This window comes from Takifugu rubripes, chromosome 14 (assembly GCF_901000725.2).
Source record: "Takifugu rubripes chromosome 14, fTakRub1.2, whole genome shotgun sequence".
Taxonomy (NCBI): Eukaryota; Metazoa; Chordata; class Actinopteri; order Tetraodontiformes; family Tetraodontidae; genus Takifugu; species Takifugu rubripes.
Window position 1 is genome coordinate 8083214 of NC_042298.1, and position 12069 is coordinate 8095282.

Genomic DNA, 12069 nt, shown 5'->3' on the forward strand with positions numbered 1-12069 from the left:
TTTAGATTGCGATATCAATCGAGTCAATATCAAAGACGTTATTTTACTTTATGATCAACAGTGTTTGTTCATGCTTAATTATGTGTCATTCATGTGCTGTTCTTCATATTCAAGGCACTCAAAAGCTAAGCTAACTTTTGCAAACCTTAGATCGTAACATCTGAGTGGAAGAGGTATCGATCTTTACATTTAGCACCTGGCTGGAAAGCAGAAAAGCGTATATCTAAAAGAGTAATAAATGAAGCAAGCTGGAACAGAAGGTGGGGGGGGGGGGGACCATTAGTCTCTGACTCTTTGGTGTAAGAGCAGACTGGCATCTTCCCCGAAGCCCCTGTAGCCACTCATCTGTAGCTGACCCCGCACTGGCACATGGGCAGTCTCTGCCTTCCACATCACATGCGCCGACTCATATGATTGCAGGCAGCATCGAACAGTTTTGTGCCATTTTGCTGCCCCACGATTTGATGGCAGCTGGCTACGTGATGCGGCGTCGTTCTCGTTCCTGCATATATAATGGTTGGCAGAGGGTTTAATGAAGCCAGGCAGCAGGCAGCCTGTCCAAAACTCCATCGCAGCAAAGCACGACGCAACATTATAAAAGAGCTCTGAGAGGAAATGTAAAATATTCATAAAGACTTTGCAGCAGACACTGGTAATGTGCGATGTCGTTTGTATTCCGGTGAAGTTTAGTGCATCAGGAATGCATCGCATTGACATCTGTGGGCCTCGCTGTGTGGTGAAACATTCAGCGCTCGTCTCTTCTCAGTGACATGTGGCCGGGCGCAGTCGCACTATCACAAAATTACATTTGTGAGTCCTGATGCATGGCTTGCCTCATGGGCATTTTGCAAATTACAGCTGGCTTTGTTTATTGGTTCTTTCTTATCGTACTTTAAGTCTGGTTTTTAGCATCTATTTCATCACTTTTAGTAAAACCGGGGTCGCGTGTGCTGACCTGGTCAACCTTTGAATTCACACATGCAACAGATGAAACCTGTTATAGAGCGTAGAAACCATGAAAACCAGTAGAAGGATGAGGAAGCCATCATTAAAGGAAAAATCAAAGACATTTAATAAAGGCAGGGTAAATTATCGGATCCAAACTTTAGCCATTTATCCAAAAGTGAGACTGGATCATTAATACAGTTGTTTACTAAAATCCACCCAGCTCTATTAATGTCAACCTGGCCAAACATGATATGAATAAATTACCTTTCAGCATCAAAGGAAATAACAACAACAACCCCAAAACCTTAAAACACAGCCGGAACATTTTGTTCATCCCCCAGTGGTGGGTTGCGGTATTGGTCATGATTTTCTGACCCTTACTAAAAACTAAATCTCCATATTTGGGACATTCTGGCTTCATTAATTATACAGCAGAAACACAATCACATTTTTTTTTATCCTTTTTTGGCTAATATGAAGATGAAGGCTCTCATCCAGGATTCCTCTAGTCTAGTATGTTTTTCTTCACTGTAAAACATGTGCATCACATCATTCTCAGTGATAAGAACCTTTGAAGTGCCTTTTGATCCATTTCCACTTCCGAAATGATGAAGCTGGGTGAGCCCCTATAGTGTCACACGTGCTGTTGAAAAAGCCTTCTTATGGTTTGTAAGGGTCTGTGGAATTCAGCTATTTGACCAAAAAGGCACAATGGAACAAGTGTTTTTTTAAACCTTGTGTGAAAACCTCAATTTTATGCTGGATGACTCATTAGTGATGCCCTAATTCTAACATTAACCAGATGTTACCCATCTTAATATTAGGCTTGTATCAGGGTCCCATCGGTCACTCTGATAAACACACTTAAGGGGTCCTTTTTTGTTGTTGGGTTAGTGTAGGAATAATGATCAAGCACTTCATGTACAATCACTCTCACACTGGCCTTTCACTGGTTCAGTTCCCCACATGACGAAACCAATGAGACAACAGCAGAACGTCTCTTAAAGTCTTTTTTTTTTTTTTTTTAAAGAATCCCAAAGTTACGTCTGGTAAGAAAAGGCACGGGGTGTCACGTGTGCTCGGCGTGGCTCCAGCAGACGTTGAGGCTCCCGGTCAGACGTTGGTCAACACGTTTAACTCTGCTAGGTTGTTGTTGGTGACAGCAGGCGAGGGTTTGCTCTTCAGGCCCTCTGTGGCGCACCGCGACGTCTCCGTGAGGAGCAGACGGGGGATGCAGACAGCCAGAAGGATCGTCTTGTATTCTTTGCGAAAGTTTTGGTTGAGCAGTCCGTATATGATGGCGTTGAGGCAGCTGTTGAAGTACGCCATGAAGTAACTCGTGACGAAGAGCCACTCGGGGATGTTGGGGGCCACCTTGACGGGGTTGATAGCCACGGCCAGGCCGATGAGGTTGAGCGGAGCCCAGCACACGGCGAACAACACAAACACCATAAACATCATCAGGAAGTTCCTCACGTCGCTCGGCTTCAGCTTGGGACGTTGGTCGGGTTTGACCCGCTGCTTGACTTGAATCACCAGCACCCATATCCTCAGGTAGCAGTAGGAGACCACCAGTACTGGGATCAGAAAGTGTATGACCACCACTGAGATGGTGTAGTAGGAGCTGACCGTCTGGGTGAAGGTGCAGGAGTAGATGCGCGGGTCGTACTGCAGGGAGCCGACGAAGAAGTTGGGCACGGTGGCGAGGGCGGTGAGGAGCCAGGTGAGGCCCAGGTAGCAGCAGGTGTTCCTCAGGCTGTAGAGCCGGTCGTAGTGGAGGCTGTGGCAGATGTAGCAGTAACGGTTAATAGCGATGGCGGTGATGTTGAAAATGGAGCCAATGACGCTGAGGCCCATGATGAAGCCGCTGGCCTGGCAGTGAAGGTCCCCCATGGTCCAGTCATTGTGGAAGATGGCTGTCAGAACCAGGGGGTAGGGGTACAGCGCCACCACCAGGTCCGCCACAGACAAACTCACCACGAAGATGTTGCCTGGGGAAATAAGAGGAGGTTCAGATAAGTGACAAAACATGAGTGAAACTGGTGTATAATTTAAGCAGACAGTAACCCTTTTTCACTTTCTGCTCCAGGTTATGGAGTCCTAAAATAAACCGGGTCCCTGGAGTTGCAACTGTGACTTCCTATCATGAAAGAGCAGCTTCATTGTGTCCTCTGTGGCATATTTCCATGAGGATTCTACCACACAGACTTTACTGTAACATTCAACTTTTTGACTGGCTCTTTCTCCAGCAAACTTTCTCCCACTCCTGCCCGATATACATATTTATGAACACGCGCTCATTCTTTATTCAAATATATTTTTGGATGAGATAAAACTATTTAAAATGACACACAGTTAAATGAAAGTACACATTTTTAGCTGTACACATACAACAGATTATAGATCAAGGGGGGGGGGGGGGGGGGGTGATTCATAGTACTACAAAAGGAAGTGCCAGCGGGGGCAGCGTGCCATGTGTTCGTTAGCTGAAGCATGCACTAGGTGTGCCGCCATCACAGTTTATTCTTACTCATAAACATAGAAATAGAGAATAATGGCAGGAAGGGCGATGACAAGGTCCAGCCCCAGCGATGGTGCGCCGAATCGTGCGCCTCAGCTTGGAGATTTGACAACCGCCTGGGGAAAGCTCCATGTCTCTGACACCTATAACTGTGGGCGTCTTTCTTATATGATTCTACATGGTGTTTTACTGTCGATAGGCACGACATCCCTGTGACTGGAGAGGGCTACTGGTTCTCATGGGAGCTCCCAGTGTGGTGTGTTATTTTTTTGTTGGCTTTAGGAACATTAGAACATACAGTATATGGCCAATAACATGTGTATTCCTTTAATAGTGACCAATAAAGCTCGTGCTTGACTCAGATAACCTCAGATACTCCCAGACCTCATGATGCTTCAGCCTTTTTCTGAAGTGAACTGGCAAATCTCACAACGAATGCACTATTAAGCTGCTTTGTTTGCCCTTCTATTCCCCAGTCTCCTCCTTTTTTACCCGCCCTGCCATAATCAATGGTTGTTGATGTTGTTTTTATTGACTCTCTCTCTCTCTTCTCTCCACCTCCACCTGTAAAATGCAAATCAAATGCATTGCCATTAACCCCAGCTGGAGCCTTATAAATATTTTGTGCTATCCAGCAGGCTAACGCATCAGCAACGGTTATCATTATTCTGCCAAAGCCACAACTTTCGTCATCATCGCCGCTGCACCCGTATCTTCAGGATGATGGTAACAGAAAACGCGCCACCATGAGTGTAACCTTGCAGAGCAGTTAGCTGTGCATGCGTTCTTGTTTCCCTTTTTTGTAATGTAGCAAACAGGATTCTTCCCAAGCTTCTTTGCCTCAGGAAACAGTCACACACAGAGGACATAAAAACCAGAACATGGACATTGGTGGCATTAGATTACACCCAAACATCCTGTCCTCCTGGGGTTTGTGCATTTTACTAGATCCTCTCTGAGGACTTAAATCATAAAATTGTCTGGTTTTTACTGTTTAGCTGAGAGGAAGTAAAATAAATGAAGTCTATTGTTGGGCCAGATGAGACAAATATATTAAAGTGGATGAGAAGTATAGAAACTCCAAAACTTCTCATTCTGGCTATTTCTGCCACCACATCAGCGATGACGATGACACAAATCTTTTTCTGTCAATAATCAACGGTTGTAGTCACTGGTTGTAGCGTTGCTCACTGGGATCAAATGTTTTGGATTTAACCTAAGCCACCTCCCCAAGTTCAAACACAAAGTCTCAGACAACAGCTGAAACAACAGCCCATGACTGACACACACGAAGGCAGCGGATTTGAAACGCACCTCTGCTGAGTCCCTCGCTGTTTAGAGAGGACTCACAGCCTGCAGTAACAGGGGAGGTCCTTCTGTTTTCATTCCACTTTTTATTCATTGACAATCATTGTTATACTCTCGCGTTGCGGGGACTTGCTAATGTTTGCCAGGATAAAAATAAAAGCGTTTGTGAGGAGGTCTGTCAGCTTGGATTTGCAGTGCTCAGCTTGGAGCGTGTGTCAGTGTGCAGAGGTTTAATTCCTGCCTGACAGCATGCAGCTTCATGTAATCGTGCAGACTTACTGGACAGAATACGCTACAGCTTCACAGGTCTCTGTGGCTGACCCCCCCGCACACACACACTTCCAGTTATAGACGGTGAGGTAAGTGCTAAAACACCTCTGAGAAGCTTTCTCTAAAGCAACCAATTATTCTCCCTCTCTGCCTCTTTCTCAAATAGTCTTAAACTCTTGATTAATTCAGACCTGGCTGCCTTCCTGCTCATCACATCCTGGACTCTAAATATTATTTTCAATGATCTCGTAACACGAGAGACGCTCCATATATGCTATCAGAACAGAGCTATTATTAACAGGAGTGGGTTGGAAAGAGGCTTCCCTGGATCATCACCATCACGGAGAGATGACTTATGGCCTTTTTCTCTCCGCGACACCGATGTCCTCCATAATTTTCATCCCGATTTGGCTCGTGAGACTCTTGACCAAATTTAGCACTACTCTACGTTAACACCACGAGTGTTAACGTAGAGTAGTGCTAAACTCATCGATATCTAAAATATATCTTTCTGGGTAGAGCTGGATCTGTGTTGGAATATTTAGAGCAGGGGTCTAGCTGGAGTAATAACACAGAATAAGCATGGGGGGGGGGGGGGCAACATGCGAGATAAACAGAGCCACAAAAAGCTGCCAGCCTCTTTCCAATCTGATGACTTGCGTCACGAGTGCCACGTCTCGCTGGCTCGTGTGCCTCTGTCAAACCCATCGTCTGTATCCCATCACTCCCACTGCTTTTATAGGAAACGTGATCCACTCCTCTTTGATGCACCCGGCTATATTTATACACCTTCAGAAATCCCGAAAAACTGTGGAGGAGTGCTGGCACGGCTTCAAACGAGCAGAATGTAGCAGGGTTTGTTTTGACAGACGCTGCCGATCCCAAATTAGCTATAATATACAGTGAAGTCAGAAAATCTTTAGACCCTGGCACTATTTTCCACATTTTGTGTCCTTGTGTTAAATAAAGTAAATAAACAGACTCTTCTCCAATCAATCTACGCAGGGTGCTCCAGAAAGTATTGCCGACATTCTTTCGAAGCTCTACATCTAAAACTTTGCATTGACACGAGCACTCTCGCGCTCTGCAATGACACCACAACTTTTAGATGTTTCCACACTTGGAAACATCTGACCGGACATGAGTTGGAAAGACACACATGTCTATAAAGGGTCTGACGGCTGATAGAGTCAAAACTAGACCATTAGACCGTATGGAGACACAGATCTGGTGAAGGTTACTAAACACTTCCGCTACACTGGTGGTTCCTGAGGGCACAGTGGTCTCCATTATTCTGGTAGATCAGCTCTTCATTCGCTCCACATATCCTGCGTGTGGATGAGAAAACGTTCACGAGGTTCAGCTGTCAGTTATATCTGAAGGTCCAGATGAAATCCCATCAAAAACACCTTTTCTGTGTCTGAGACTGGGTGGAGTAGAAGCTGGTCAGGACCTGAGACTGGGCTGAAGATCCACCTTCTAACACCCTGTCCAACCAGGTAGAGGCAGAGAAGCTCTGCAGAGATCCCAAACCCAAGAAGGGTGCGAATGTTCCTCTCATCAATGCCTCTAATTACAGCGGTGGAAGGTTTTTTTGAGGACCACAACGTGTTTTTAATGCGCGATTACAATCGGACGTCTTCCTCCCTCCTTACAACCCCAAATGTCAGCTGAGATTTTCTTGTCAGGAAGAGGAGAACGGTCTAATCTTGTGGACAAAGTCATATTCCCCACGGATCTGTTCTATCAATTTAAATTGGCTTCTGGTTTGACTCACGACGTCTTCTGACTCAATTAGGCCCTGCCCCCACACACCCAGTGTCTTACTCTTTTTTAATAGATTTTAATCACCGTCTTTGAAGAGATTTTTGCCCCCCCTCCCCACACACACAAACCTCCCACTGCAGCCGGCCGAGGCCCGTAAACCACACGCGCATCCAGTCTTGTGTTTTTTTGTTCCTAGCCCCCATCTGCCCCCCTCCCATCAGCTCTCCTTCTTTGTCTACATCTCCACGGTTCTGCAGTGTATTTTTAGGAGGCTAACGCCGGTGGAAAGCTCCTGCTTTTGCGCTCCGTTGGCAGTCCTGCGGTGGCACGCCGCCCCCTTTGAACCTTCCCTCGATGGATCCTCTCACACATGAGCGCACGAGAGAGAACACGTGGCGCCGGTTCTTCAAGACGTCAAGGTGCGCCGGCGGAATCGCTCCTTTCCCCTTTATTTGACTCAGAGTGGTACAGAGCAGGGGTGCGGGGGATGGCGGTGGGGAGGCAGCATGAGAGGCGAGCGTGTTGAAGTGAAGCAGAGCGGAAATGTTGCGGCGCTCCTGCTGCTGCGTGAGGAGCCAACCAGCAGTCTGGATAGCGCGTAATAGGCGGAGGAGATGCAATGTTTTCTGCCTGGATTCCGCCAAACTATATTTTCCGCGCGCAGTCTGTAAAATCACCTCAGCGCATCACTCATGATTTAGTTTGGGGGACTCTGGGGACGTCGTGCTCTGCCGTGCACATCTGCCCTCACAGCTATCTGCTGCTGCAGAAAGGGATTTTACATGGAAAATAGGCATGGTTTGAATCCATCCTTTGGCTTTCAATTAAACATTGATACCAAGTGAAGCAGGCTATATATAGCAACAGAGGGGAATTTGGCGAGAGGCTAACGACGCTAACAGTTTTCAGTCACTTAAGGACACGGGGAGGGCGGGCATGATGACGGGAGGCGTAGGGTTGCGCTGGTACCATGATACTGGTATGGTACTCGCGTGTGATGGGACCAGGTCAGCCTAATCCGGGTGCACCCTGTCCATGTTGCACCAGTGTGAGTGAGACTTTTGAACGGGCCATTTACCCCCTCGCTATTGTTCGAGACCAGTCGACTGTGGCATTTTTGCAAACCCGGTAATCAAATTATTCTTTGGGGCCTACGGGACTTCTTACCAATCAGTGGCTGTTTCTTTTTTTTGATGGAGGGAACACGTTTGTTACGTAACACACTTGAAATTGTCATCTAAACGCCAGCGTTACAAACACTTGCTGACCCCGGCCCGCTGCCTCATCAGAGCGTCATTATTCTGGATCTGTCATACAAAATGTAAAAAACAAAACAAAAGATAATAATCCCTGTTTTAACCCTTTTTACCAATTCCTGCTTCTGGAAGAATGGTCTGATGAGGTGACTCGTGTTGTGTGATTATGCATAAGTAGAACATCACAAGGTTCCTTCGTGTAAATAAAATTAAATGCGTTTTATGGCTCTTGTGGTTGGAGAGGCCTGTCTTCTCTTTAGCAACACTGTTTCTGAAGTCACGGACCCTGTAGGGCTCCATGTATGTATTTCTGAGGCTATCCTGTGACCGCCTCTTTAACTGTTTTTATTTCCTGGGTTGTTATTGTTGTTGTTTGTTGCCTGTGCCACAGAGGAGCAGATCCTTCGCGCACTATTGATAGTCGCATCAAGACGTGACCAACTGAGGCATTTCCACAGGCCAGAAAATGAAAAGAGAGGGGAAATAATGATTTACTTTTTTTCTGGCAGAATCAATATTTTCCTTGGCCACTCTTGCTGGAAAACCAGTGCCCCCCCCCCCCCCCCCCATTTCTAATACTATGAAATTATTAGATTGGCAAAAGATTGATATGACCTGAAATTATACAAACACGGTTACATTTGTAAAAGAGAATTTAAAAAATCCCTATTTATTTTCAAATATACGGCGTAGAATGAACAACAGATTATTGCACACGTGTGCGAGTGGGCTTTGAGCAGCGTTTTCGGGCCTCGCCAGCCGCAGTATTTTTGCGACAAACCAGTCAATCGACCAAGAACTTCATCACTGATGGCCTTCACCTGCCCCCCCTTGGTCTGTTTTAATATGTTGAATCATTGGTTTGCATAAAGAGTTTAAAACAAAGCGTCCAAGTGATGAATTCAGGTCTCTGGAGCCTCCGTCAGCTGTCGGGGTTCAGGGTTGGAACATCTGCAGCAGCACCTCTCACCCCAGGGCCACCCGGGACACCACTGGCCCCCTGATGTGAGGAGCTCTGTGACGGGGGGCCAAGGGTAAAGGCACAGGGGAGAGCGGAGGAGAGTGAGGGCTGGCCGTTGTTGTTATTTATGAGGGGAATACGGGGCATGTATGCATGCAGGCGAGGCTGAGCAAACTAAAGCAGAGTGAGACTGGAGGCTCGCTTCAGAGAGCCGTCATGAGTGTCAGACACAATCAGGTCGCTTGCATGTTATATTATATAATTTCAGTCATGAATGAGAAGAGGGGGCCATTCCGCACACCGGAGGTCAATCTGACAGGGGCTGATATTACTAATGTATTTGTCAAACATCGATTCTGGCTCAACCGTAACTTCATTTTTGAAGTTATTTACATTTATTTGCATCTGAGGTTTTTTTTTTCTCTTTTTACTTTCAATGTTTCAATCGTTCGTCTACTCTCCCCGCGTCTCACCTGCGTTCCTGAGTTTTTTGTTCCTGTACACGGACAGGATGACGAGGACGTTGCCCAGGATGTCCACCACGATGGTGAAGATCAGCACGCTGGCCAGCGCAGTGGACAATCCAGAAGACGCGCTCTCTCCGCAGCCGCTCTCGTTCCGGGACAAACACTTCGAACTGTTCTCATACTGGAGCTCCAAATCCATCTCTCCTCACGGTGCAGTGGTCATACTGGGCGAGTGGCGAGTCCAGTGGTCAGGTGGACGGCAGAACAACGGGATATCTCCAAGGCGGCGGAAGCATTCAGACTGGGTTTACGAGAGGCTGGATGTTGAACTTTTGAAGGCTCACGTCCACACTCCGCCTCCATCCGCGCAGAGGTGAGGGTGGAGAGGTGATCGTGGCCCCCCGCGGGGCAGGGCTACAACTGAGCGCGCACAGATGTGTGTGTGTGAAGGTAAATCCAGAGGTGAGAAAGGAGCCAGGAGCTGCTTCTTCCGCGCTGGTCACCGAAGCGCTCCGTGCGCGCCGCTCCATGCTGCCACAGCTCGCTCAGGAGGCATGTGCGTGCGCTCCTGCATGTGCGTAATGGAAATGAGCGGGCGCGGAGCTGCCAGTCCCGGCAACGGGGAGTACACACGGGCTTGTGATGGAATGAAGACACACATTTTGTGTGTGTGTGTGTGTGTGTGTGTGTGTGTGTGTGTTGGGGGGGGGGGGGGGGGGGTAATGCACCAGCAGCCCACCGAGCTTCTAATCAGGTAGTTATTTGTAGTTAATTTAAACTATAAAGATGTGCATCAGGGCGCAGTTTCCGGCTTGGGAAAACGCTCATTCTTGTTTTAGAGTTGTCAGGTTCCTTCGCGGAGCTTCCAACCCTGCGTCTGCATGGAAATGGCGCCGACGTGTGTCAAGGAAAGACTGTTACAGTGGAAGCGCGCCTGGATCGTCCTTCCGTCGCTAAAACGCAAATCAATAAATACCCTGAATAAACTGCACCAGTGGCATCACAGCTTCTTACATCAAGGGGAATTCTCTGGTTACGTCCCTTCCTCGGGCTCTCTTTTATATTCCTCCAGAACTGTGTCTAAGCTACAAGAGGAATAGTGTTTCAGTCAAGTGACAATCACAAGAGCCGTATGTTATGTGTCGTAAATAGAGCTAATGACGTTGTTATTCCAAAGGATAACTAGGTTTTAGTAAAAGGGTAAAAAGTGGGAGGTGAAATAGTTGAGAATTCCTGCAGCCACCCTGTCAGAGAGAACAGGTGCAGGATGTTGTAGTCTAAGACAAACAAATATGAGGAGACCAACAGCTGAAGGTCAGCTTAAAGACACACGCAACAGGAAAATACCAACAGGATCCTTGACACCACCCTTGACACAGCGTGCATGACAATTCCACCTCCATCTTATCGCAGAGGGCCAGACTGAGAACTGAGCAAACCTGCATAGAGTTTGTCTTTCCCGGGATGATTCAACCTTCCCTCGAAGATTGTTGACATTTCATTTCATCATTATACACGGCCTGGCCCGGATATGCGTCGGGGCCGCCGAGGTCGCTAATTGCTGAATTCACTCAAACCGTAGAAACGGGGGGGCCTGATAAGAACGGGCAGAGGTGGGGTGTCAGCCGCTACTTGGTATGGAAGACCGACACTTTTTGGGAATAACATCGACCCCATCTGAATGCAACGGACATCTGCTCAAACATGGCGAGGGTCTCGGGCGTTATCGCTCATCAGCAGAGACACAAAAATCATCGGCTGCGAAAGGTCACGGAAACAGCAGGTGTGTCGACCATTCTGTCACTTACACTGCCACATCTCTGAAGTCCGGCTCTTTCACTCCTCCATCCATCCATCTGTCCATCCGTTTAGCACCTAAACCTGCTGCCCTGTGGACGCCCTGTGGACGGGGGTCACCGGCTGAGGGACAGGTACACACCATGGACAGGTCACCGCCCATCTCAGAGACGCACATCCTTCATTCCCGCACTCACACCCAGAGGCGGGTTGGTGTCTCCAGTCAACATGATTGGGCGTTTCATTTGGAGGAGGTGGGGACCCCACACAAATAGTCCCTGAGCCAGACCCGACCCCGCGGCCTGGTTGCTAGGAGGCGGCTGCGAGGGTCTGCTGGGTGGTCACGATCAGCGCACAGCCACCACGCTGCTCTGATGATCTCTAAGGGCTGTGTGGATCTCACTCTTTATCCATATGCCACTTTGGGGATATACAACTACTCGATGTCTCCAGACTACAGTACATGAGGACCTTCAGACTACTTGATGACCTTTAGACCACTATTCACTTGTCTTTGTAGCTATTCATCAGTTACCTGAAATTCCATTTTTTGCTATCCTTCCACCCAATTATCATCTCTGATCTTTTTTGGGAACCTGTCTTCAGCTTATGTTCCCTTTGTTGTCGTTATTCCAGTGCAATATTCAGCCCTCTTTAACGTCATCTTCAAAACACTGAAGAGCTTCATGCTCCTCCAGTTTTTTCCCTGAATAAACAATGGTGCACACAAATATGCAGCATAATAAGAATGAATGTTTCTCCTCCAAAGGGCAA

General features: G+C 47.5%; 1 protein-coding gene across 1 annotated transcript; it reads right to left on the reverse strand.

Moving 5' to 3' along the window:
- Window positions 1-1050: 1050 nt before the first annotated feature.
- Window positions 1051-10106, reverse strand: mtnr1c (melatonin receptor 1C). The gene is made up of 2 exons (XM_003970456.3): window positions 9505-10106; window positions 1051-2939 (listed from the first exon to the last, which is right to left on the reverse strand). The coding sequence occupies exons 1-2, from the start codon at window positions 9695-9697 to the stop codon at window positions 2062-2064; spliced, it is 1071 nt and encodes a 356-aa protein (XP_003970505.1). The 5' UTR covers window positions 9698-10106; the 3' UTR covers window positions 1051-2061.
- Between the last annotated feature and the right edge of the window lie 1963 nt (window positions 10107-12069).

What these genes read in the sequence shown, in the direction of transcription:
- mtnr1c (XM_003970456.3), bottom strand. Translation starts at nt 9,697, where the DNA reads ATGGATTTGGAGCTCCAGTATGAGAACAGTTCGAAGTGTTTGTCCCGG. An exon ending in CAAAAAACTCAGGAACGCAG is followed by an intron (nt 2,940 to 9,504) that starts GTGAGACGCGGG and finishes TTATTTCCCCAG; the next exon opens with GCAACATCTTCGTGGTGAGT.